The 25,435-nt window shown below is 39.9% G+C and overlaps 1 protein-coding gene across 2 annotated transcripts in view; it reads left to right on the top strand.

Moving 5' to 3' along the window:
- Window positions 1-25,435, top strand: part of larp1 (La ribonucleoprotein 1, translational regulator) — a 64,983-nt gene that overhangs the window by 20,357 nt on the left and 19,191 nt on the right. The window contains exons 2-8 of one of the 2 annotated variants that reach the window (XM_036587446.1): window positions 7,654-7,715; window positions 9,099-9,164; window positions 9,311-9,376; window positions 13,010-13,157; window positions 17,171-17,305; window positions 18,500-18,655; window positions 23,549-23,711. In XM_036587446.1, the coding sequence (XP_036443339.1) occupies window positions 7,654-7,715; window positions 9,099-9,164; window positions 9,311-9,376; window positions 13,010-13,157; window positions 17,171-17,305; window positions 18,500-18,655; window positions 23,549-23,711 (796 nt within the window). The remainder of the gene's footprint in view (window positions 1-7,653; window positions 7,716-9,098; window positions 9,165-9,310; window positions 9,377-13,009; window positions 13,158-17,170; window positions 17,306-18,499; window positions 18,656-23,548; window positions 23,712-25,435) is intronic. The other variant, XM_036587447.1, reaches the window with a different exon arrangement.

Here is a 25,435-nt window from a genome sequence, read left to right as displayed (position 1 = left end):
TTACGCTTGTGTATCTGGCCGAGATGCGTCTCCTGAAGTGGTTTGAGTGATCGGATTTAAATCTCTGCGTTTACACCTGCATTTTAATGTGGATAATCTTAATCCAGATTTAATTCTGATACTCTACGCAAGAACCAACCAGGTATAAGAACTCCAGGACGTTTTTTGGGGAAAATAGGCCCGTTCATATCCTGGGGATTGTCAGTACTTAAAGGAGCAATAAGTGAGATGATGCAACCTGTGGGATACATACTCCACACTCCAAACAAATAGGGGGCGATATATCACCAGAATTTTGTGGTGCCCACCTTTACTGCAAAAACAAGGAAATGCACAGTCCCTCCTCTAACTTGGCATATTAATACTAGGGCTGCGCGATATCGACATAATACAATGTTCGATAAAGCTGTCTGATATCACGATTAAAATAACGTCTCTCTGGCTGAATGTAATACAATGTTTTGTAGTTGAATTACCATTCAAGCTGAGTTATGGGGACATTTTAAGGTCTGAGTGTGTGTTTTGTAGTTGAATTTCCATTAAAGCCGAGTTATGGGGACATTTTAAGGTCTTGGTGTGTTTTTTGTAGTTGAATTTCTATTAAAGCCGAGTAATGGGGACATTTTAAGGCCTTGGTGTGTTTTTTGTAGTTGAATTTCTATTAAAGCCGAGTTATGGGGACATTTTAAGGCCTTGGTGTGTTTTTTGTAGTTGAATTTCTATTAAAGCCGAGTTATGGGGACATTTTAAGGTCTTGGTGTGTTTTTTGTAGTTGAATTTCTATTAAAGCCGAGTTATGGGGACATTTTAAGGTCTTGGTGTGTGTTTTGTAGTTGAATTACCATTATAGCTGAGTTATGGGGACATTTTAAGGTCTTGGTGTGTGTTTTGTAGTTGAATTACCATTATAGCCGAGTTATGGGGACATTTTAAGGTCTTGGTGTGTGTTTTGTAGTTGAATTACCATTATAGCCGAGTTATGGGGACATTTTAAGGTCTTGGTGTGTGTTTTGTAGTTGAATCTCAATTAAAGCCGAGTTATGGGGACATTTTAAGGTCTTGGTGTGTTTTTTGTAGTTGAATTTCTATTAAAGCCGAGTTATGGGGACATTTTAAGGTCTTGGTGTGTTTTTTGTAGTTGAATTTCTATTAAAGCCGAGTTATGGGGACATTTTAAGGTCTTGGTGTGTTTTTTGTAGTTGAATTTCTATTAAAGCCGAGTTATGGGGACATTTTAAGGTCTTGGTGTGTTTTTTGTAGTTGAATTTCTATTAAAGCCGAGTTATGGGGACATTTTAAGGTCTCGGTGTGTTTTGTAGTTGAATCTCAATTATAGCTGAGTTATGGGGACATTTTAAGGTCTTGGTGTGTGTTTTTGTAGTTGAATTTCCATTAAAGCCGAGTTATGGGGACATTTTAAGGTCTTGGTGTGTGTTTTTGTAGTTGAATTTCCATTAAAGCCGAGTTATGGGGACTTTGTAAGGTGTTATAATAAGTTATTGCTAAATAGCGAATGTTAGCATTAACAGCTGTTTACTCACCAGTCTAGAAGAAACGTTGCAGGTTCGACATTAAGCTTGATCCCCTGACTTGCGAAGAGCTCCAGCCTTGGAAAGCAGCGCCAATGTTAATTCGTTTTGCCTCTAAAGCGGGCGGCGGTGTGACAAAGGTCACTTTCCAAGAGCTTCAGCCATCGCTGCGTTTACTGTTCCTTTCATTGGCCACTTGCCCTTAAATGGTTGGAATTCGCCCTTGGGGCAGCACCACTTCATTCTCTCATGTTGGACTAACTTAAGCTTTAGACTTCAGTTTGTAAAACATTGAATGTCATTGTACTGTTATTATTTTTAATGGTGTTTATTTATACAGTTGAATTTGAATAGATATAACCGCCATTTCAACCCATCGATCAACACAATCACCCCTACTGACAAAGTGTAAACGTTTTTTGAAAACAAATGAAAAATCTCTCATTTATAAAAATATTCAGACTTTTTTATTGAGATTTTTATGGAAGCCACTTCCTGCAGCGATTATAGCTGAAAGTCTTTGTGGAGACGCCTCTACAAGCTTTGCACACCTTGATTTGGGCAGTTTATTCCATTCTTCATGGTAGATCCTCTCAATTTCTGCGTCTGTGAACTTCCATCTTCAGGTCTCTCCAGAGATGTTCGGTGAGGTTAAAATCCGAGACTTGCCCCGAAGCTACTCCAGTGTTGTTTTGGCTGTTTGCTTCGGGCCGTTGTCATGTTGAAAGGTGAGCTGTCGCCCCAGTCTGAGTTTGCGGCCGCTCTGGAGGAGGTTTTCTTCAAGGATGTTCCTGTATTTGACTGCATTTGTACTTCCCTCAGTTCTTATCGGCCTCTCTGTCTCTGCCACTGAGAAACACCCCCATAGCATGATGCTGCCACCACCATGTTTCACTGTAGAGATCGGTGTGCAGGGCCTGTTTTCGCCAGATGTGGTGCTTACTGTTCTGCCCAAAGATTCATCTTATCAGGCCAAATAATCATTTTCCTAATGTTGTCAGAGTCCTTTACATGCTGTCTAGCGAACCCCAGTTACTCAGCAGTGGCTTCTGTCTGGCCACTCTGTCCTAAGGGCCTGATTTATTGAGTGTTGCCGAGACGCTTGTCTGTCCAACAGGTTTTCCCTTCTCTGTACAGGACCTTTGGAGTTCTTTTAGAGTGATCTTCAGATTCTTTCTTACCTTCTTGACCAAGGCCCTTCTTGATTGGCTGCCTAATTTGGTCGGACGGCCAACTCTGGGAAGGTTCAAGGTTGTGCCAAGCTTTTCCACTTCAAAGTTATTGAGGCCACTGCGGTCCAGGGAGCACTTAAAGCCTTATATGTTGTTTTATATCTTTGCCCTGATCAGTGACTAATTTTTGAAAAACTCTAAAAACGTTTCCACTTTGTCATTATTAGTGATTACGTGTAGATTGATGGGTAAAAATGACAGTTATATCCATTCAAAATCAAATCCACGACACAAAGTATGCAGAAAGTCAAAGCGTCTGAATCCACTGAATGTGGCACTTCAAGTTATATTTGTATTATGTGATCTGCAAGCATTGACAATGTGTACAATGTGTTCAGAAAAGCATGTATTTTATTGTGACATACTTTTTGTGTTGTCGTTAGAGACGCACCGAAATGAAAATTATTGGCCGAAACCGAACAAAATTAAATACCGAACATGTTTTTTTAGGGTTTCATTAATTTTGCCACTTTTTTCACCATTGCGTAAATTAGACAATGTATTTTTGTCTTGGTTTTCAAAGAAAAAACAATAACTAAACTGCAATTTAAAAATATTATTAACGTTTTTAACATCCCAGCAGACACACCAACAAAGCCCAATATGAATTAAATTTAAAAAATAATTATTTGCCCCCCCAGTAAAAGTAAAAGTTGTCAATATGACTTAATAAAATTAGTAAAACAAAATATTTTTGTTTGCCCTCCCAAAAAATACATTATGACCATTTTACTTAACATAAATAGGTTAAGATGTATCTTTACAGTTCAGCAGAGCGGCGTCTGCAAACGGCCGTTCTTGGGTCTCTGACACTTTAAAATGCTTCACACAGCCGACATGTTTGCTGCATTTACAGAGCGCCGCTCGCTCCACGCTGGTTGCGATTTTATCGCGTTGTAAAATTGGGGTTTGTGTTTCTTTAAGGAGGATGTGGGCAGCGCGCCGAGAGAGAGAGCGTTAGAGAAAGATGGTTATGTTTGGCTCGAGTGCTTGAAACTGAATAAAAGCTGGGAAACTTCAGCTCCGGTGTGACTCACTGTGGAAAAATAACACGTTAAAGTGGGTTTTAGCCTAGAGCAGTTGTCTCTAGCCCTGGAGCTAAGGAGTAAAAGTTCCACTCTGGTTCCGTCTGCGGCCGGGAACTAGAAAAACAGCGCCATTAAAAACGGTGCTGTTCGGTGTAAATGATTGTCTTTTCACTTAAGCTACGTTCACTCAGCAGGTAAAAGTGGCCCAAATCTGATCTTTTTCTTCATATGTGACACAGATGTGTGTCGGTGTGAACAGATAAACACACTGAATCTGACATTCTCAATTCCGATTTGAGATGCTTTCATATGTGGTACTGAAATCCGATAGGTATCCGATCTGCAGCAACGCGACTCGGTCTGAACAGCCAGATCGGAATTCATGCGACTTTTACGTCAGTCCAACTCGACATTCGTCATAATTTCGCCCTGCTGAGACTCAAAAACACTCAGGCTGATGTTTCTGTACCAAAACATTAGAAGAGACTCATCAAACTCCTCTGTGTTCGAAGAGGTTTCGAACGAAACGGCCGAACGTGGCCGGAGGAGACCGAGGCTGCAGCACCAAAACAGTTTAAAGAATCCGAGGACGTGAACCAAAGAAGTGACCGCGCCCTTTTTACGCTGAGCTCCAACACATTCTGGGTGATGAGCCCAGCTGTCAGTCAGTGAAGCTTCATGATGGCTCCTGTGATGCTGGTGAAGATGAAGCTGATCCTCCGGGAGCGACTGGCGTTCGCTGGCGGTCGTGATTGTTTACCTCTGGATGAGCCGTGAAGCAGCGTGACGCTCTGTTCTTTTGCCCATGTGGGTCAGTTTAGGAGCTGATCTGTTCAGACTGATGTCGCATACAGATCAGATTTAAAAGATAATCTGAACAGCCAATCAGAAAATCAGATTTGCCAATCAGAAAATCAGATTTGGGCCACTTTTACCTGCTATGCCATTTTTTTTGGCAAAATAATTTCGGTTGCTGAATATTCCTAGTTGTCATAGCGCCCAGCCCTTGCCGTGTTCACTGTTTTTCATTATTTTCTTGCTGTATTCCTTTGTGTAACCAGTATAACTCTGGCTTTAAACAGATTCTTGGCTGGTCTAAGATTTTGTACTGTACATACATTGTGTACATAATATATCAGTGTTTCCCACAGGTCTGAAAAAAAACATGGGGTGGAGTTTTGGCAGGGTGGGATGTGGGAGACTGGGGGCCAGGGGGTTTGTGGGATTCCAGTATATATGGATATTTAAACTCATCTTAGTAATTTAATTTATTTATTTATTTATTTATTTATTTATTAACTTAATCAGGTGTTGAAATAAAGCATGTATGGTTTGGAATAAGAAATATACCTGTTAAAAACGTATAGAATATATTTTATAAACTGTTAAATCATTTTTCACATTTTTTACATCATTTGAACACAGCAGCCGTCCTTTATGTTGTGTAAAAAAATCATGATGAATGATCCGAATTTAAATTTTTTTTTTTTACATTAACTTCCATTAAAAGTAAATGTGTTTGTGCACAATTTTAGAGATACTTTTATTATTAACATAAGGCTCATAATCAAAATCATTTAATTATCTAATCTCTTGACTTTTTTATTTTCGAGTAGACAGTTAGACGCTCTAACTGCTCCACAGCTGGTGCAGTTAAGGCCGAGCGGAGGTCCAAGTCTGGCCTTGGGAACGCTGGGAATTTGGGAATTATAAGCTGCTAAAGGAACTCTTAACAGTTTATGGAGCACAAAGCGTTTGTGTTCTGTGTGTTTCTAAACTGAGGGCAGCAGAGTGTGTAGTGGACGCTGCGCTGGCCGTGTCGGGGGGGTTGTTGCGCTCTGGCTTTGTGTGACGTGTGATCACATGTAAGGAGCTTTAAGGACGGCGCTTAGTGTGAGCGCTGAGCTCCTGTAGTCACCGGCCTCCACGCTGACGCGGTTAGAACCGCTTTAATGGGGCTGTTATTAAACTCGTTTACTGTGTTATAAAATAATCATTGATCGAAAATGTAATCTCTCAGTCTGTGATCATTGAGGGTGATTAGTTTGCAAAATTCTTTGATGCATAATCTAAGTTCTACTGCTCTCTGTGAGGTGGAGCTCAGTGATGCATCAAAAATGTAATATCGCGATACTTCAAGAACATTTCATGATACACAAAATGCGTCTTTATTATTTTTTTGGTATCTAATAAATTTGAACAAAAGAGCTCCATATTTAAAAATACTACAGTCCAGTGGTTTGATTCAATGTTTAATGCACTATGCTACACTAAATCCAGTTAAAAAGGACTAATTAAGCTCTCTTTGTAATCAAACGTGCAAATGGGGCAGTGTTTGATTACTGACCATATCAGTGATGAACTCAGAAAAGAGTATTGTGACCTAAAGTATCACGATAATGACTAATATTGTCATATTGCCCAGTCCTACACTTAAACACCTTTCACACGTTACGTTTAACCCGTGAATTTAACGAGAATCCAAAGAGATTCACTTTGAACACAAGCTGGAGTTGAAATCCTGGTGTGAACAGACGCAGATACATTACCAGGAAACGGAAATATAACGGTGATGTACTAATTACAGCTGGATAATACGGCAATAGTTTATCGTTCTCATGATAAATTGTCACCATACGTTTTTCTGAGCACATCACGGTTATCGTCGGTACTTAAACAGCAGACCAGCTACACTTCACCACACAAAGGGCATAAATAGGCCTGTTTAATTGGACTAATTATATTATTCTATCATTATTTTATTGGATTATTTCTGATTTGTGGCACTGCAGGTTCTGTTTTATGTTCCAGCTTATTAAATCTCAGAAAAGTGAAATATGATGCATATGATCGTCTATTCTGAAAAATCCTAAATTGATTATTTTACAGATTTCACTGCACTAAATATAATTAAACAGAACTAATTATGCTGACTTTTAATGGAACATGTAATTAGTATCAACACTGTTCAAGTCTTTAAAATGTCTGTAAATATTTGTAATATTTTTGCCGTATTTTGCCACCCCTAGTCACAGTTACTAGCACTAAAGGTGGGCGATATGGCCGAAATATCACGATATTTAAAGATGATTTCAAGACACGTAACGTGACACGATATTTTGACACAGTGGGCCAGCAGTTCCACGGTTAGAAACACCAGTCAGAATCTCTGGACACCATGTTTTATTAAGCATTTCCTTTTCTGCGCTGAGCTAAATCCAGTTAAACAGGACTGATTATGTTCTCGTTTTGATGCTGCATGCAGTCGGTCAGCGTTCTTTAAGTACCGGCGATGCTCAGAGAAGCATATTGTGTATAATGATGATGAAATGTGTTGCAGTGATGATGAAATGTTGTCATATTGCCCATCTTTACCTGGGACAGCCTCTATTTTTATATACTATTTCATAGATATTAATCCACCTTTATTTAAACTCAGTACGTTGAAAGAGACCCTCATTTACAACGGAGCCGAGCCAATACAGAAATCAGGGACATTAAATATAAAAAACATAACAAATGCTAAAAAATAAGAATAATCATAATATTAAACAGAAAAGAAATGAATCAATAAACAATTAAAATTACAACAGAATAGCATCTCAAGAAATAAGATAAATTTAGTACCATTGCATTTGTGGGCAAATTGTATTAATTGTTGCATGTCTTGTCTTGAATTTACTCTATTTATTTATCTATATATCTGTTTATTTATTTATTTATTTATTTATTTATTGTGTGTTGCGTATTGTGTTAGTTATTGAATGGAGCTGTTGAGTGTAGGTCATCGTTTGGTCCCCCAGCCGCTTCTGCTTGTACTGAACGATTTTTGTCTAATTTTGTCTCCTTTTTTTCCTTAATCAGAGCAAACTGGACCAGCCAAAGTGGTGAGAGCCGGAAACCCCAGAGCCAGGAGAGGAGGAAAGGTACGTTCCTGCAGGTTCTGCTTTCCTAAACACAAAGATTTGCACCAGATTTTGTGTTTGATTCTCTAAAACTGTATTTTTTTTAAATACTCTGAGACTGAATTTTGTTCAGCAACACACACTCTTTTAAAAAACAAAGGTCCCACAAAGGGTTCTTTGGTTTGAGGCCGTAGCAGAACCTCTTTTGGTTCCCCAAAGATACTTTCAGTGGATGATTGTTTAAAGAACCGTCTTTATAAGTGAGATACGCCGGTTTGAAGAACCTCCAGGTAGAGTGTGCATTCTGTACCAGATCACAGAGATTCTTAAAACTCTTCTGTCCAAGTTAACAATCATTTAGGAACCTTTACTGTAGAACATTATAGTCTCTTTATTGCTCTTTGTCAAAGCAGACGTATATAAAATCGCCCAGAGTATCCGGATCAGTGGAAGTGTGGTGCACTCTTAAAAAAGATGGTTCTTCAAGGGTTCTTTGGTAAAGAAAATGGTTCTATATAGAACCATGAACACTCAAAGAACCTTTTGCATGGTTGTTGGAGAATGTGTTGTATATGGTTCTATATAGAGCCCTTTTGAAAAGGGTATAGCACCCAAAAAGGGTTCCTCTGTTGTTACGATGTCAAGCTTGTTACACACTTGGAAAAAGTGGTTCTTCAAAAGTTCTTTAGTAAAGAAAATGGTTCTGTATTAACACTCAAGGTACTTTTTGCATGATTAAATGGTTCTTTGCATCATGACGGCGTTCTTCAGGTTGATGGAGAACGTGCTGTAGATGGTTCTATATGGAGCCTTTTTGAAAAGTGTTCCATAAAGCACCCAAAAGGGTTCTATTATTACAAGCATGACATCGAAACAATAGAAGAACCCTTTTTGGTGCTATATAGAACCTTTTTTCAAAAAGGTTCTATGTAGAACTATCTACAGCACATTCTTAAGAACCCTTTGAAGGTGCAAAGAACCCTTTGAACATACAAAGAACCACTTTCTTTACTAAAGAACCCTTGAAGAACCATCTTCTTAAGCCTGTACAATAGAAGAATCCTTTTCAGAAATGTTATATATAGAACCGTGAACACGTTCTGTCAATGTGAAGAACCCTTGGATGATGCAAAGAACGCTTTAATCATGCAGAGGGTTCTATGTATGTTAATGGTTCTGTGTCGAACCGTTTTCGATGCTAAAGAACCCTTGAAGAACCATCGTCTGGGCCAGTTTCTGATGTATGAATATGAAAAAGCTCCACTGGGTTAATACAGTTTATCTGCACTGCTGTGTTGACAGATAACTAATAACGTTACGTTCTGCAGAGTCTTTAAGGCCAGAGCTTTAAAATTAACGTCTCTATGGGTTCAAAATAACTTAAAATAATTAAATCTTTTCAAGGTCGGTGATTTTGGAGATGCGAACAACTGGCCGACCCCCGGAGAGATCGCCACGAAGGAAGTTCAGGTGAGTTCAGTCATGGGGATTAAATGGTTAAAGAGTCGTTTGGAGTGGTTTGTTGTGAAATGCTCCGTTTTGGAGAAACTAACAGAGTCAGAATTGTTTATTTAGTTGTTCAGATAGTAAATAAAATGTCTATATTTGTGTTGTAGTCATGGCGACCCCTGGTTCCTGTCACCACCACTGTAAAGACATCTGAGGCTTTGTTCACTCAGCAGGTAAAAGTGGCCCAAATCCAATATTTGTCTTCATATGTGACACAGATGTGTGTCAGTGTGAACAGATAAACACACTGAATCTGACATTTTCAGTTCTGATTTGAGATGCTTTTATATGTGGTACTGAGATCCGATACATGTCCGATCAATGTGACTCGGTCTGAACAGACAGATCGGAATTCATGCCACTTTTTATGTCAGTCCGACTCCACATTCGTCATAATTTCACACTGCTGAGACTCAAATATTTAGGGTGATGTTCAAAGAATCCGAGGACGCGAACCAAAGAAGTGACCGCGCCCTTTTTACGGCTCGAACACATTCTGGGTGATGAGCCCAGCTGTCAGTCAGTGAAGCTTCATGATGGCTCCTGTGATGCTGGTGAAGATGAAGCTGATCCTCCGGGAGCGACTGGCGTTCGCTGGCGGTCGTGATTGTTTACCTCTGGATGAGCCGTGAAGCAGCGTGACGCTCTGTTCTTTTGCTCATGAGGGTCGGTTTAGGAGCTGATCTGTTCAGACTGATGTCGCATACAGATCAGATTTAAAAGATAATCTGAACAGACAAACAAAAACATCAGATTTGGTGAGATTTAGGCCACTTTTACCTGCTGTGTGAATGTAGTCTCTCTACAGTCAACCATTTCACACCAAACCTCTCTGAATCGCTCTGTTTGCATCTCACACACTGAATTATGAAGAAAAATTTGAAACACTGGTGGAATTACCCTTTAAATTTACATTACAGGGGCTACAGGCTAAATTGGCGGAGCTGACCTGCTGTAGATTGAACGTACAGGGCTATACCTACAGTTTGTGGCGCCACAAAAACAGTTTAAAATGGGATTTTGCAGTTGAATTTTTCATATTTGGACTGTATAGACTGGGGACTGAATGGTACATTTTAAAACAAACTAATTTGATATCGACCCTTTAACAATATTAAATAAAAACATGCATTTGATGCGATTCATCCCCTCGCGTGCAGTTACACGTTTCCACCAGAGAGGTCTCCAAATCCCCAAAACTCGCATAGTCCAGCTTTAACATAAATCATACACATACAAAACAACATCCTTAAATCATAAAACGTCCTTTATGTTGTGTTTTTTGTCACTTTCTCATATCAAAACAAATTGAAACACACAAATCCAGACTCGAAAGTGTGTAATTAGTGATATAATAGACGCTCCTGTCTGTGCTAACTGCAGTCAGTCTGCAGGGAGGTGTATTTCTGTCCTGAAGGGGAAGATTTGGCTGCAGTTCCTACTGTAAATGAAACATGCAGTTCAGTTTAAGCAGCGCTGATATCAGAACCCTGTGATATCTCTGTAAGGCATGCTGGCTCCCTGGCACTCGGCCCGCGAAGACGAGTAACGTTATTGGAGCGTCTGTGAGGTTGCCAGGTTTTACTCGGACTAAAGCCGGGTTATATGGCTGTATTTCCTGACTGAAATACTGATTTTAAGGGGCAGAAAATTCCAGTGGCTCGTCATTATTTGCCAGTATGTACTGTTTATATTTTAAAGTTGAAGTGTCATGATGTTTCTTAACCTTTTTAACTCCTTGGGACCACCGGTGGTTCCAAAACGCACTTCGTCATATTCTTTACTTCATAACTGTCATATTTCATAAGCTACATTCTAAAGCTGGGGGTCGTATGAGAGCTGTGACTGTCTTCTTTCCAGTCAAATAGATGGGTGATGTAATTTTAAACCCTTATAATAGAAGAAACTCTACTGAAATTTGACTTATTTTTCACAAATCTGAGCTACAAACTGGATCTCAGATGGTGTCTCTTCAGTGATCTGCACTGTAAAAATTATTTTTATAAAAAAATACAGAGCGTTAAAGATTTTTGTAAGCATATTACAATATGTGTGATCGTAAAACACATTTTCTGTTAATTTGAGGGAAACTTTTACAAAAAAACCCACCAAGAAATAGTTTTTTCATGCAGTTACTGAATAATTTGCCTTGTAAATTCAGATGGAAAAACCGAAATATACCCACAAGCATAAGTGGTTAAAGTCAGTCTTCAATAATATAAATATAGCAGCACTGAGGGCGGAGCTACCCTAAACAGTTCTCTTAATATGAATATATTTTGGGGTTAAATGTGAGATGGGCCTGTGTTTTACATGTTATTCAAACCATGATGGTGTTCAGATGTACCTGTTCAGCCTGTAGTGCTGCTGTAATTAAACGAGTGGTAATACAGGTACAGATAAACGTGTGCAGGGTCGGCGTTGGCCGATATGTCAGCCAGGTTGTAGAGCTGTGCTTTTTGCAGATATCCACCTGTTCCGTGTTTATTCTCCTTTTCCGGAGAGCGCTCAGTGGTTCCGGTGAGACTGGAAGGCTATTTCTGATGCAGATATCTTAGCCAGGGTCTGTCCGCCCTGGTGACCCGAGTAAGGCCCTTTTTTAGAAGTGCGTTGAGGGCCGTTTCACTCTGTACCTGCTGAAATGTAGGTCAGAGAAGAGCCAGGAATAAACACCGTCCCCGTAGGAGGGCTGTATTCTGTACCGCAGGACGACAAATCTATTAAAATTGCTATAAAATAAAATACTAAACTAAAAATACCAAAATACTAAAATTATTATAATATAAAATTCCAGTTAAAATAATGGTCTCTAGCTCGGAGAAGCAGGCTTGTAACAGTTTGTGATGTAATGACGTCTTTCTGGCGCTGCGTCAATAAGGTCATTAGATCTGTTCTGTCATCACTGCTTTAACGATGTGCTCGTTGTGGAAACTCGTATCGCGATAAAGATAAAAAATTTTTGTTAATTTTGTGCACAAGCACCTTAAATTTTCTAGAAGTTTTAAAATTTTTGCTCATTTTAATAGAAATTACTTATTATTATTATTATTATTATTATTATTATTGCCACTCTTTGTTTTCATTTTTTTCAATTTTATTAATTTCTTTCTGTTGCCGATTTTGTTGATTCACACATTTTTTGCTTCAGAATTTTGTCCTCAATTTTGTCCTTTGACACATTTTCGTGGAGGGGGATGTTCAGTTTGTTTAACTGATTTGCAATACCAAGTCATAGCCACACCCACAAGACCCGACCCCTGAGAAAATGTGGCCAAAGTCAGAAGCGAAAAATGTATCAGCAGAATTGTGATTGTGATGTAAAAATGATTAATCGGTCGGTCCTACGCAGCACATTGTGGAAAGTTTACCCAAACTTCTAGGATGTTGTTTGAAAGCACAGCTTGATGAATAAATTTGTTAAAGCAGAATTTAAATGTAATTTTGGACAGATTATTATTTTGTATCTTATTGTTTTATTTATTTTTTATATTTATTTATATGTGATCTAATGACATTTGGTTAAACTGGGGACGGTTATCAACTCAAAACTGCATGATGATGGTTGTTTGGGTCACTTTTCTTGGACTCGATTCAGTTTTGGTCCACAGTTTCAGGCCCAGTTAGTGCTCTGATTCTGTTTCTGTCCATACGGTTATCTACAAACTCCGACTAAAGTACTGAACTGATATTAAAGATTATTCTTTTTTGGTTACCAATTCCATCGTTCACCATTCAGCTGTGTTTTCTCCAGTATATAAAATTAATCACATTAATTTCTTCTACGTTTCTGTGTTTAACGTCCTCAGGCACCCAAGAAGGTGATGGCGAAGAAAGAGTCGAAAGAGAAGCGAGAGAACGAGGAGAGCAAGGAGAACCAGAAGGCCAAATCGGACGACTCTGGAGAGGAGAAGAACGGAGACGAGGACTCTCAGAAAAACGGACAGAAAAAGAAAGGTGCGTTCGCCCAGTTTGGCGCAGCAGGTTTGTTTGAATTGTCAAATATGTGGATATTATTAAGATTAATTGAGACATTAAACTGCACAGAGCTCAAAAATATAAACAGAAAATATAATAATGATGAAATACGAGCTGTGGTGCCGCGTGTTAGTTAGTTTTCAGGTTTGGGTTAATAAACACTGTACAAAAATGTGTTATAACCACAGAATCTGTTCTAAATATTATCTTTAATTTAGATGAAAGTCATTTAAATTGTCCCTATAATGCCATTTTGTGTGGGCAGTGTGTGACCTGCTAGTAACTCTGAGTTCCTGCTGTCTGGCTGGTATGGAAATATTAACCCTCGGGGGTCTGAGGGCATTTTCTTGATTTTTGCATATGTTCTTAAATTCGTCTTTAAACGCTCTTGCATATGACGTGATATCCATTATTATACATCAAAATATTTAGAACGATCCGAACTCTCTACTTCAGAGGTCGCTAATAGGAGGACTGCGGTCCGAGTCTGGACCCAGATGCTGTCCTATGCGGACCTGGACCTATAACCGATAAACTATAGAGAATTCTTTCATTTTGATGGGGTGGTCCTGTTTTAATCGACATAGCTTTTCTAGCCTTTATGGTAGCTTTAGCGGCCCGGAAACTCAGAGACCAATCGCATGCGTTGTAAATATCACACGTGACGCTACTCAGCCAATCAGATCTGTGCATTACGATGAGCACTGAGACTCGAGTGAGTGACGCACACACAGGGGAGGGACGAGGCGAGAAACAGCAGTCGGAGAAGAAAGTGAGTCAGAGGGAAGTTATTTCACATGTCGTGATCTAAAAAGAGAAAACTGACCATAAATATTGTTGAAATATGACTGAACTGTACTTTATTTGATTTGATATTCAGTTGTTGACTGTATAAGATGTTGATATACCTACTAGGCTACTTCAGTAAACAGTATATGGCACTGAATCATGATGCAGGTTAGACGTTATGATGTTCTGGACCTTCGCCTGAGGATGTTTTCTCTAACTGGACCTGAATTTTAATTAAAGACCCCTGATCTATATAACGAGGCCCTTTTCACCTGGAGCTTTGTGTAAAGAGAGAATTCAGCCCTAAAGCTGAAAAAATGAAGTCCGTTTTTCGACTTTCTTAATATCTCTTGTGAAAACACAGCTTTACTCATGTGGCCGAGTTGTTTCGGTGTTGAAATGTGTTTACCAAAGTCTAAAGGTTCTCAGAAGTAGTGGAATACATGAAAAAACAGCAGATAAATCTCATCACTACTTTCCAAAACCGCTTCAGCAGCTGTAAACTCTCTGCACGCCGTTTCACATGAGTCTCCGATGTGGACTGAATGAAGAATGAAGGGTTTCTGGTGTGATGGTCAGTCCTGAGTGGTTTCCCGAGTGTCCATTGGTCAGTTTCACACAGAATGTAGACGGACACGCGAATCCACCAGTTCCACACGGTGAGAGGCAGATGACGTGTATCTCAGCCCCTCTTCATAGGCTCATAACTCCGGATGTGAGTCTCGTATGATCTCGTGATAAGATGGAATGGAAAGGGCGACTCTACAGATTCAGGAAGTGTTTGAACTGGATTTCTGAGCTGGATTATTCTAAAGATATTAATAGAAATACTGAGAAACATCTAATTTGAGGCGCTGGCGTGTTCGTCGACCCCAGAGGGTTAATAATATCAGCTGTATGAGCTGCATCGGTTGAGACACACAGAGGACTTGGCTTCGCTTACAGTGTTTGATTCTGAGATTAAGCTTTAAATCAATTTTTTTATTTTCAGTGTTACTGAAATGCTTGTGGTTCTGCGGAGCTCTAATTCTGTTTGTTCAGTATAATAAAGGTTCTCCTATAGAACTTTGCCAGGTCCTGTTGCTCTGCCTGCTAACACAAACCCACAAAATCAGTCTTGACAATCTTAAAGAGGGTTCTTCAGAGGGTTTTTTAGTAAACAAATGGTGCTATATAGAACCTCAAAGAACCCTTTGCATGATTTTAACAGTTCTTTACATGGTGAAATGGTTCCTCAGATTGATGGAGAACGTGCTGTAGATGGTTCAGTATAGAAGTTTTCGAAAAGGGTTCTATATAGCACTGAAATGGTTCTTCTACTGTGACCAGCTTGACATAGCGATAGCAGAACCTGTTTTGGTGCTATATAGAACCCTTTTCAAAAAGGTAAATATAGATCCATATACAACACATTCTCCATCAATCTAAAGAACCCTTTCGCCATGGAAAGAACCATTTAATGATGCTGTAGTGTTCTATCTAGCACCCAAAAGGGTTCTTGTATTGTTACAAGCTTGATGTTGTAACAGTAGAAGAGCCTTTTTGGTGCTATGTAGAACCCTTTTCAAAAATTGTTAAGAACCCTTTCATGATGCAAAGAACCCTTTAATTTAGTTCTATACAGAACTGTTTACTCTGAAAAAAGAACCCTTGAAGAACCATAATTGTGCAGATTGTACATGAACTCTACAGGAAAAAAAGCCCAGTCATTTTTGGAGTGGCTCTTTCTGTAGCTGCCCCACCCACTTTACTCTGATAGGCTGCACCAGAGGCCTAGTTTGCATGTAAGGGGCGTGGCTTCTGAAGCCTGTTTACGGTAAGATCTGGAGACTATAAACTGACAGGCACTTCATTAAGTCCACCTCCTTGTTTCTACACTCACTGTCCATCTTATCAGCTCCACTGACCGTATAGTTAACTCTAGTTCTACAGTTACAGACTGTAGTCCATCTGTTTCTCTGATACTTTGTTACCCTGTTCTTCAGTGGTCAGGACCCCCATGGACCCTCACAGAGCAGGTGCTGTTTGGGTGGTGGATCATTCTCAGCACTGCAGTAACACTGACGTGGTGGTGGTGTGTTAGTGTGTGTTGTGCTGGTGCGAGTGGATCGGACACAGCAGTGCTGCTGGAGTTTTTAAACACTGTGTCCACTCACTGTCCACTCTATTAGACACTCCTACCTTGTCAGTCCACCTTGTAGATGTAAAGTCAGAGGCGATAGCTCATCTGCTGAAAGAGAGACAGACAGAGAGAGACGTGGTGTAGAGGTGCAGGGCCACGTCAGTCTAAATGGGCTCTGCGAGCCTTTCAGTTCAGTCTGCACTGACTGGAAGAACGTTGATGCCCCCTGCAGGTTGATCCAGGAACTGCAGTTTGCGATTCTGGGGTGCCCAAACTTTTTGTGGGGCCAAATGTAGTGCATACAAGACACAACCGTGTACACATTTTTACTTTTATTATTGTTATTGTCATTATTATTATTATTATTATTATTATTATTTAGATTTTTTCCATTTTAGATTTTCATAGCTTACAAAATGATCAGTGGTTCACATTCAAGTTATACTGTTATATGGGCACAATTAGATATGTATAAAGAAATTTTCTGACAAAAATTAAATAACAAAATATGCCTTTGAATTAACTTTTAACTAAAACAAAAACCAAACCAACTCAGTGCATAACAAAGCCTAGACGTGAAAATAATTAAAAATCCGCTTGCATTAATTTCAGTGAATAAAAATGAAAGACAACACAGCAGAAAATTATTTGAAATTATTTTATTTGTACTTCTTTCTAGTATTTACATTTTTTATTGCTGCTTTTATTTATAGAATATCATTGTGTGCCAATTTTTCTATGTTTTTATTAGACAACCTCGTTTCGTTCTCGTTTTTATCTCTGCAGCTTAAGTCAAAGATACTATATAAATAAAGGTTATTATAAATAAATATTGAAATTGTGATTTTAAACTTGTTGTTTATAACATAGCACTGCTAAATATCTCCAGAAATTCATTTTAAAAAGGAAAATTCAAGATATTTTTCAGTTAACTTTCTGACAGGACAAATTAAAAGTCCTCCTGGCCGACTTTAGTCAGCTTTGCTTTAGAGCAGAGCGACGTTACGGTACGCAAAGTCGTAGCGGTGAAGTCTGTTTGTGTTTAGATGGGTTGTGAAGGTGTCGTCTGTGTATTTAACAGGAAATAAACACAAGTGGGTTCCTCTGGTGATCGACGTGAAGTCTGAGGGTCCCCGAGAGCGCTCGGCTTCCAGGAACAACGCACGCCAAGGAGAAGCTCCCAGAATGCCCCACAACAACCGCAACAACCTCAGAGGTATCGGCCGGTCTCTCTCTGCACCGACTCTAAAGGAAAACCTCCTTCAAACTCAGCTCAGCTTTGAATTGGTATCAGATTCATTGGCCAAGTATGTTGACACACAGAAGGGATTTGGTTCCAGCTGTTGGCCTCTGTCTAGAAATAAACGCAGTAAAATACAAACAGTATACAGATTATTTACAGACAGTACATGATGTACTATACACAGAGTATACACAGTGAACAAGCTGTATGCAGACTATACACTGATCAGGCTTAACATTATGACCACCTCCTTGTTTCTAGGCTAATTGTCCATTTTACCAGCTCCACTTACTATATAGGTGCACTTTGTAGTTCTACAGTTACAGACTGTAGTCCATCTGTTTCTCTGATACTTTGTTAGCCCCCTTTTACCCTGTTCTTCAGTGGTCAGGACCCCCGTGGACCCTCACAGAGCAGGTACTATTTGGGTGGTGGATCATTTTCAGCACTGCAGTAACACTGACGTGGTGGTGGTGTGTTAGTGTGTGTTGTGCTGGTCTGAGTGGATCAGACACAGCAGTGCTGCTGGAGTTTGTAAACACTGTGTCCACTCACTGTCCACTCTATTAGACACTCCTACCTTGTCGGTCCACCTTGTAGATGTAAAGTCAGAGACGATAGCTCATCTGCTGCTGCACAGTTTGTGTTGGTCATCCTCTAGTCCTTCATCAGTGGTCACAGGATGCTGCCCACAGGACGCTGTTGGCTGGATATTTTTGGTTGGTGGACTATTCTCAGTCCAGCAGTGACACTGAGGTGTTTAAAAACTCCAGCAGCACTGCTGTGTCTGATCCACTCAGACCAGCACAACACACACTAACACACCACCACCACGTCAGTGTTACTGCAGTGCTGAGAATGATCCTCCACCCAAATAGTACCTGCTCTGTGAGGGTCCATGGGGGTCCTGACCACTGAAGAACAGGGTAAAAGGGGGCTAACAAAGTATCAGAGAAACAGATGGACTACAGTCTGTAACTGTAGAACTACAAACTGCACCTATATAGTAAGTGGAGCTGATAAAATGGACAATGAGCGTAGAAACAATGTTATGCCTGACCGGTGTAGATCTTAATAATCTGCTGCTTGTTGGCTCCTGGTTTATGGAGTTAACCGTATTAGTCTGTAATATTATGTGTTTATTATGTGCTGAATGTTTGTGTGCAGACTGGCACAGCGGGAAGTACGAGCACGATTTCAGGGACGATCATGACGAAGTGTCCAGCGTGAAGAGTGAAGGGGCTCCGTTCAGAGGAGGGGGCTTCAGGGGCCGCGGCCGCGGGAGGGGAAGAGGAAGAGGCAGAGGAAGAGGAGGAAGCAGAGGTGAGCAGGTTTAGGGGCAGAAAAACACTTCACAGCAGGCCTGATTACTCACGATACCACAGTGATACGGTGACAGTTTTATAAGTTCAGTCAGTCAACCTTTATTTTGACTTGGAAGTTCATTGAGGGTGAACCTCATTTAAAATGTAGCCAAGCAAATTATCAACTAAAACAAAATCAGCCAGACAAGAAGATTTTTATAGAAATAAAAACTGCTCAAATAGGAAACAGACATAAAAGAGCAATAAAATATATAATCAAAACACATTGATAGTAAGTAAAAGAACCAACTAAGATAAAATGAAGTAAGAAAACAAAATCTTAAATATAATTTTTTACTAAAGTAGAACATAATAAGATTTAACATCAAATAAAACGATTGCGGTAAAAAAATTAATAAAATTAAATAAAGTTGTAAAGGAAAAGTTAAACGCAACTAAAACAGTTTCAGGCTGTCTGAATGTGGTTAGAAAATGATTGAGTGACCCCACTGAGCAAGTTTTAGAGACTCCTGTAGTGAGTTCCAGTTCACGGGTGCTAAAGGCAAATTTTCCCAGTTCAGTAAAAACTCTCGGTATCTGACAGGCGATCAGATTCAGAATGATTTTCGGTTTTTAGGTCAACATTCAATTCCATTTCCAGTTTTTATATGTACGAAATAAGGGTGGGTGATATGGCAGACAAATCACATCACGATACTTCGACATTTTGACGATACATAATGCATATCACCATATTTTGACTCATACGGTTTACTAGTAGAGCCGCATTTAGAAACTTCAAGACTGAGTACAGTTGTTTTCATTTAACTGTTCACACACTGCGCTGCATTAAATCAGATTATATTCTGATTTAATCAGATATATTCTGTTTTTAATCAAACGTGTAGTGGGTCAGTGTTCTTTAAGTACTGACGATGTCCACGATATACTCAGAAAAGCATTGTACATCATTGTGAGAAAATTTGTCTTGTTATCGATGAATTTTGTCATATTGCCCAACTTTAGCTGTGTTAAACAGGATTCTACAGAGTTCTAATTATAAACTAAATGAGTTGTTTTGGCCTTTTTCGAAGCCTCTGACCAAATAAACCCCAAAAATCACAACCCCTACTGTTTATATTTGATTTTTCAATATTTATTGAAATCGATAGGCCCAGTCCCGTTTCACCCTTCGCTCTTACCACTTAGCCCTACCCCTCTGTTTTGTGCGTTCACGTCTAGGGGTAGGGTGTCCTGATTCTTGTTGAGATAGAGGGGGAGGGTGAAGTGTTGGGGCTACATGACCCTCCAAACGAAGGTTTTTCAGAGACTCCAAACAGAGAGTTATGAGAAAAAAAGAAAAACCAGCAAGATGGAGAACAAGAGACCAAAGAAACCCACAAATGTGAGAATTTTCTCTTTTAAAAAATTCAGATAATCATCGTTTTATCTTAGTTTAATGTTGTTTCAGTGTATTGTGGTTCTTTTCTTCATAACAAGCATAAAGGCCCAGTCCCATTTCTTCTTCTTCCCCCTACCCCTTGTTTTCGAGTGTCACCCTAACCCATTGGTACTGAGTTACAGGGTAGAGGTTGAAATCTTCCCTCTGAAATGGGACCCTCAAATAAAAAGAGCATCACTTCATTAACAGCTACCAGCGCTGCTCTGTAGGCGACCCTGCCAGTCTGCAGTGACAGCAGAGGAGGGTAAAGTTCAGCTCCTCACTGCTGGGCTTTAGTTACATTTAGGGCATCATGTGCCTTCAAAGGGGTGGGGGGGGGGCAATTATTTATTATCACCCACCCCTAATTCTTCAGTGATATGAAGCTGAAGTCAGATATTCACCAGACTCTTGCTCGAATGTTCCCGTTCCACCTTAAATGGTGCAGCAGTTACATTGTGGCACTTCAGGCGTCAGAACTGCTGGACTATTTAAGGTGGAACGGGAAAGTTAGCCAGCTAGCTACCGAGACGTTAGCATACTAATAGCGTGTTTATTTATTTTTTTTATTTATTTATTTTTTTTGTGCTTGATATGAAGAAAATGACCATAATACACTGAAACAACATTAAACTATGATAAAACAATGATTATCTGAATTTTTTAAAAGAGAAAATTCTCACATTTGTGGGTTTCTTTGGTCTCTTGTTCTCCATCTTGCTGGTTTTCCTTTTTTCTCATAACTCTCTGTTTGGAGTCTCTGAAAAACCTCCGTTTGGAGGGTCATGTAGCCCCAACACTTCACCCTCCCCCTCTATCTCAACAAGAATCGGGACCCCCTACCCCTAGACATGAACATGCAAAACAGAGGGCTCAGTGGTAGGGGCGAGGGCTGAAATGGGATTGGGCCAAAGAATTGTTAGTAGTTTGCTAATGTCTTGGTCGCTAGCTAGCTACATTTCCCATTCCACCTTAAATGCAGCAGTTACATTCTGGACCATTTAAGGTGGAACGGGATAATTCAAACGAGAAGCTGGCGAATATCTGACTTCAGCTGCATCTCACTGAAGAACTGGGGGTGGGTGATGGTAAATAATTGGTGACAGTAAATAAAAGATATGTAAATGAAATAATCCAAAAATATTCAAAAGAGCACAGTTAGATGTTCATTTAAGGTGGACCTGTTCAAAACTTCCTCAGTAAATTCAGCTGTTAGCCAAGTGGGGGCTGTACACGCTCAGAAAAGATGGTTCTTTGGTAAAGAAAGTGGTTCTATAAAGAACCATGAACTCAAAGAACCCTTAGCATGATTAAAGGATTCTTCGCATCGGGAATGTTTTTTTTTTTATTTTATTTTATTTTTTAGATTGACAGAGAATTTGCTGTCGATGGTTCTATAAAGCACCAAAAAGGGTTCTTCTGTTGTTACAAGCTTGACATCGTAACAATAGAAGAACCCTTTTGTGTGCTATGTGGCACCCTTTTCAAAAAGGTTCTATATAGAGCCATCTACGGCACATTTTGAAGAACCCTTTCATGATGTTCAAGATCCCTTTAATCGCACACAACGCTACAGCGAAACCCGAGCGGAAAGAGCACCTACACTCGCAAAAAGACGGTTCTTCAAGGGTTCTTTAGTAAAGAAAATGGCTCTGTATAGAACCCTGCACACTCAAAGAACCCTTTGCAAGGGTTCTTAAGCATCATAAAAGCGTTCTTCAGAATGTGCTGTAAATGGTTCTCTAAAGAACCTTCTGTTGTTCTTCTGTTGTTATGATGTCAAGCTTGTCAACCATTTTCGGTGCTATATAGAACCATATACAACACACTCTCTATCAATCTGAAGAACTATATTACCATGCAAAGAACCCTTTAATCATGCAAAGTGTTCTTTAAGTGTTCATGGTTCTTGATATAGCCATTTTCTTTACTAAAGAACCCTTGAAGAACCATCTTTATGAGAGTGTAGGTGCTCTTTCCGCTCTGGTTTTGCTGTAGCGTCATTGCTCTGTATATTAGCTGTTGTCCCCACAGTTTAATAGCTCTCTGTTGTTCTGCGCTGATGTTCTGAGTTCTAGCGAGTTTGTTCTCTCGCTGTGCCACGCTGGCAGCAGCTCCAGGCTTTGTGTGTTAATTTCCAGGCAGAACTCTTATTTAGTTCTACAGTGGTTTTTTTCTAGCCTTTGAGGTCAAACTAAAAACAAAGCAATTTGACCACAGCTGCGCTGAGAGGGTCGGCGTTTAGCGCTGCCCGGCGAGGCCTGTTGGTTTTGGCAGGCGCTCGACTGACTTTACTCAAACTCATTTTCTCCAGGAACGCAGAGCCCCTTCGGTTCTGGGTAAAAAGGAAAGGACGGTTCAGCCTTCTGCTCAGAACAACCTCAGACCTTTACTTCTGTTGTTAACTCTGTCTCTGCTGCCGTTTAAAAACCCCTCATTGGGCTGTTTATCTCCTGCATCGCATGCATTACTGGACTGTAACACAAACTTTGGTTTTCCTCCTGTAAATATCCCCTTTTTATTTTATCACATTTTATCTGAAAAGCATCTCTATAAATAAAATGTTATGTTATTGACTTATTGAGCAGTAGCCAGCTAGCTACAGTATTCGATTGTGACATTGAAAACAATTTATATATATATATATATATTCCTTTATTTTTGTTTCCTTGAATAATTCCTTTTTTATATTGACAATTCTTCTTTTAGGTTTTGTTTATTTATTTATTTATTTTGCTGCCTTTTTTGTTGCATTTGTTTTTAAAAAGCTGTAATATACAGAAAATGTGCTATTGATTTAGTGCTACAGCACGAGATTGACATTGCACAAATTGTTTCTGTATATTAGCTTATTTATTTATTTATTCCTCTATTTATTCCTCAAATACCTCCATTTTAAATATTTGTCCAAATTAGATTTTTTCCTTATTTGCCACACTCTTAAAGATGATGCTCTCAGGGTTCTTTAGTAAAGAAAATGGCTTAATATAGAACCATGAACACTCAAACCCTTTGCGTGATTGCAGGGTTCTTCGCATCATGAAAGGGTTCTTCAGATCAATGCAAAATGTGCATGAATGCGCTGTAGACGGCTCTATATGGAACCTTTTTGAAAATGGTTCTATATAGCACCCAAAAGGGTTCTTTTTATTGTTACAAGCTTGACACCGTAACAAAAAAGTTCAATTTAGAACCATCTACAGCACGTTCTCCATTTATGTGAAGAACAGTTTTACGCGGCAAAGAACCCTTTAATCATGCAAATGGTTCTTTGAGTGTTCATAGTTCTATATGGAACCATTTTCTTTACTAAAGAACCCTTGAAGAGCCATCTTTTGTAAGAGTGAAAATATAATGACATTATTATTATTATTATTATTATTATTATTATTATTATTAGATGTTTACTGGTTTTCTTATTTTCTGTAATGTATATGAAAGTTAATTTCCTGTTTCTTCTCTTCTTTCCAGGCCACTACGACTATCACTACGGCTATAAGGCCTACGAGGGCAAAGACGGCGCCTACGGTCAGAAATTCAGCAACACGGTGACCTATTACTACGACAGCGTGAGCAGCACTGACCTTTACTCTGTGGATCAGGACCTGCTGAAGGATTACATCAAGAGACAGATGTGAGGAAACATCACACACTCACTGACAGCCTGTGGATCTAAGTGATCGATTTCTGGCGTCAGCTACACGTCTGTACTGTCACTGTGCGTTTGTTTAAAAAAAAAACTACAGCGGAAATGTAATAACAGATTTATAACTCCAAATGAAGTTGTTTTTTAATCAGCAATTCAGGGCTGCAACAAACGACTAATTAGATAGTCGAATAATCTGTCGATTACTGAAACAAATAATCGGTTATTCAGATTATGAATCGTTATGTTACCAAATAACTCATGTAGCTATCAGCTTTTAAATTTGGCTTGAGGTTGTTATGCATTTGCTACGTCATAATGAAGACAGTAAAGATGAATAACATTCAATTCAATTCACTGTTTTAATGGACTTTCCTGCTGATACAGAAGATAAATAAACCTCCAGTATATTTTTCCTGTCAAAATTTAAAACCACGGTTGTGCAAAAGTAGCAGCAATAAAATTTAACGAAACTAAATCAGTTTTCGTTTAATCAAGTAAATAGAAAAATCAATCTAAATGTAAATTGTGAATGTAAACAGTGCAGTCTGTGCTGTGTGCATTCCGCTGTCTGTCTACACTCAACTAAATTCTACAATCGCAGTCAGCTTCTCTGCGTGAGAGAGTGTCGCTCTCCTCTGAGAGCAGGTATTCCGCTGCAGAGAAGACGCGCTCCGACGGAGCGGATGGGAAAGTGGCGAACGTTTGCGGCGGACTTCTCTATGAACCGTTGAATTCATCCATCCATCCATCCATCATCTAAACCGCTTATCCTTCTGGGTCGCAGTGGGGTGCTGGAGCCTATCCCAGCTGTCATTGGGCGGAAGGCAGGATACACCCTGGACAGGTCGCCAGTCCATCGCAGGGCAGACAGACAGACATACACAGTCACACCTAGGGGCAATTCAGCATGTCCAATCAGCCTGACTGCATGTTTTTGGACTGTGGGAGGAAACCGGAGTACCCGGAGGAAACCCACGCAGACACGGGGAGAACAGGCAAACTCCACACAGAGATGACCCTGGTCACCCCGCCGGGAATCTAACCCAGGCCATTCTTGCTGTGAGGCGACAGCGCCACCCACTGCCCCGTGCCGCCCCCGTTAAATTCAGTTTTGTGTAAACTCTCCGTTTCAACCCTTCGTCCAGCTGCCCCGTGTGTTCGCTGAGAACTACCTCCTGAAACTGTTTGCGAGTGGTGGCCACCGTTAGCGGAGAACAGAGCTGTCTGAACGCACCGCTGGCCTCGATGTTAAGACGACGCCGCGCTCTGGAAAGTGAACAGGGTCGCTGTGAATAATAGTTATTTGCTTCTCTGTTCCAGCTCCTTTAACGATTCCAGAGAACCTGTGTTTCGAAACAGAAACTGTTCCAGCTCGGCTCAGAACATGAAGCAGGACTGAATTTAACACTAGCTCACGAGCTCGCTAGCACAACTACCGCCGCGTCCCAAACCACACTTCTGTACTTCACACACTACACTAAAGAGTGCACTTCTAATGTTTATGCGCTATTTTTACACACTATTTAGTGTGCTAGTATGCGGTTTGGGACGCGGCGCATCTTACCGAGATGAATCTTCTTCACCCAGTGAGTCGACGAGTTTCCTCCTCAGATGCTCCGACATGGAGGATGAGCTCCGTGCCAGCTAAGTTTGGCGTTACAAACAGCACAACTGACAACCTTGTTTTCTGAGTTTAGTGTGAAATGCTC

The sequence above is a fragment of the Colossoma macropomum genome, unplaced genomic scaffold, assembly GCF_904425465.1.
Source record: "Colossoma macropomum unplaced genomic scaffold, Colossoma_macropomum, whole genome shotgun sequence".
Classification (NCBI taxonomy): Eukaryota; Metazoa; Chordata; class Actinopteri; order Characiformes; family Serrasalmidae; genus Colossoma; species Colossoma macropomum.
Note: the sequence above shows the minus strand (reverse complement) of the source record. Positions and strands in the feature narration are given on the sequence as shown.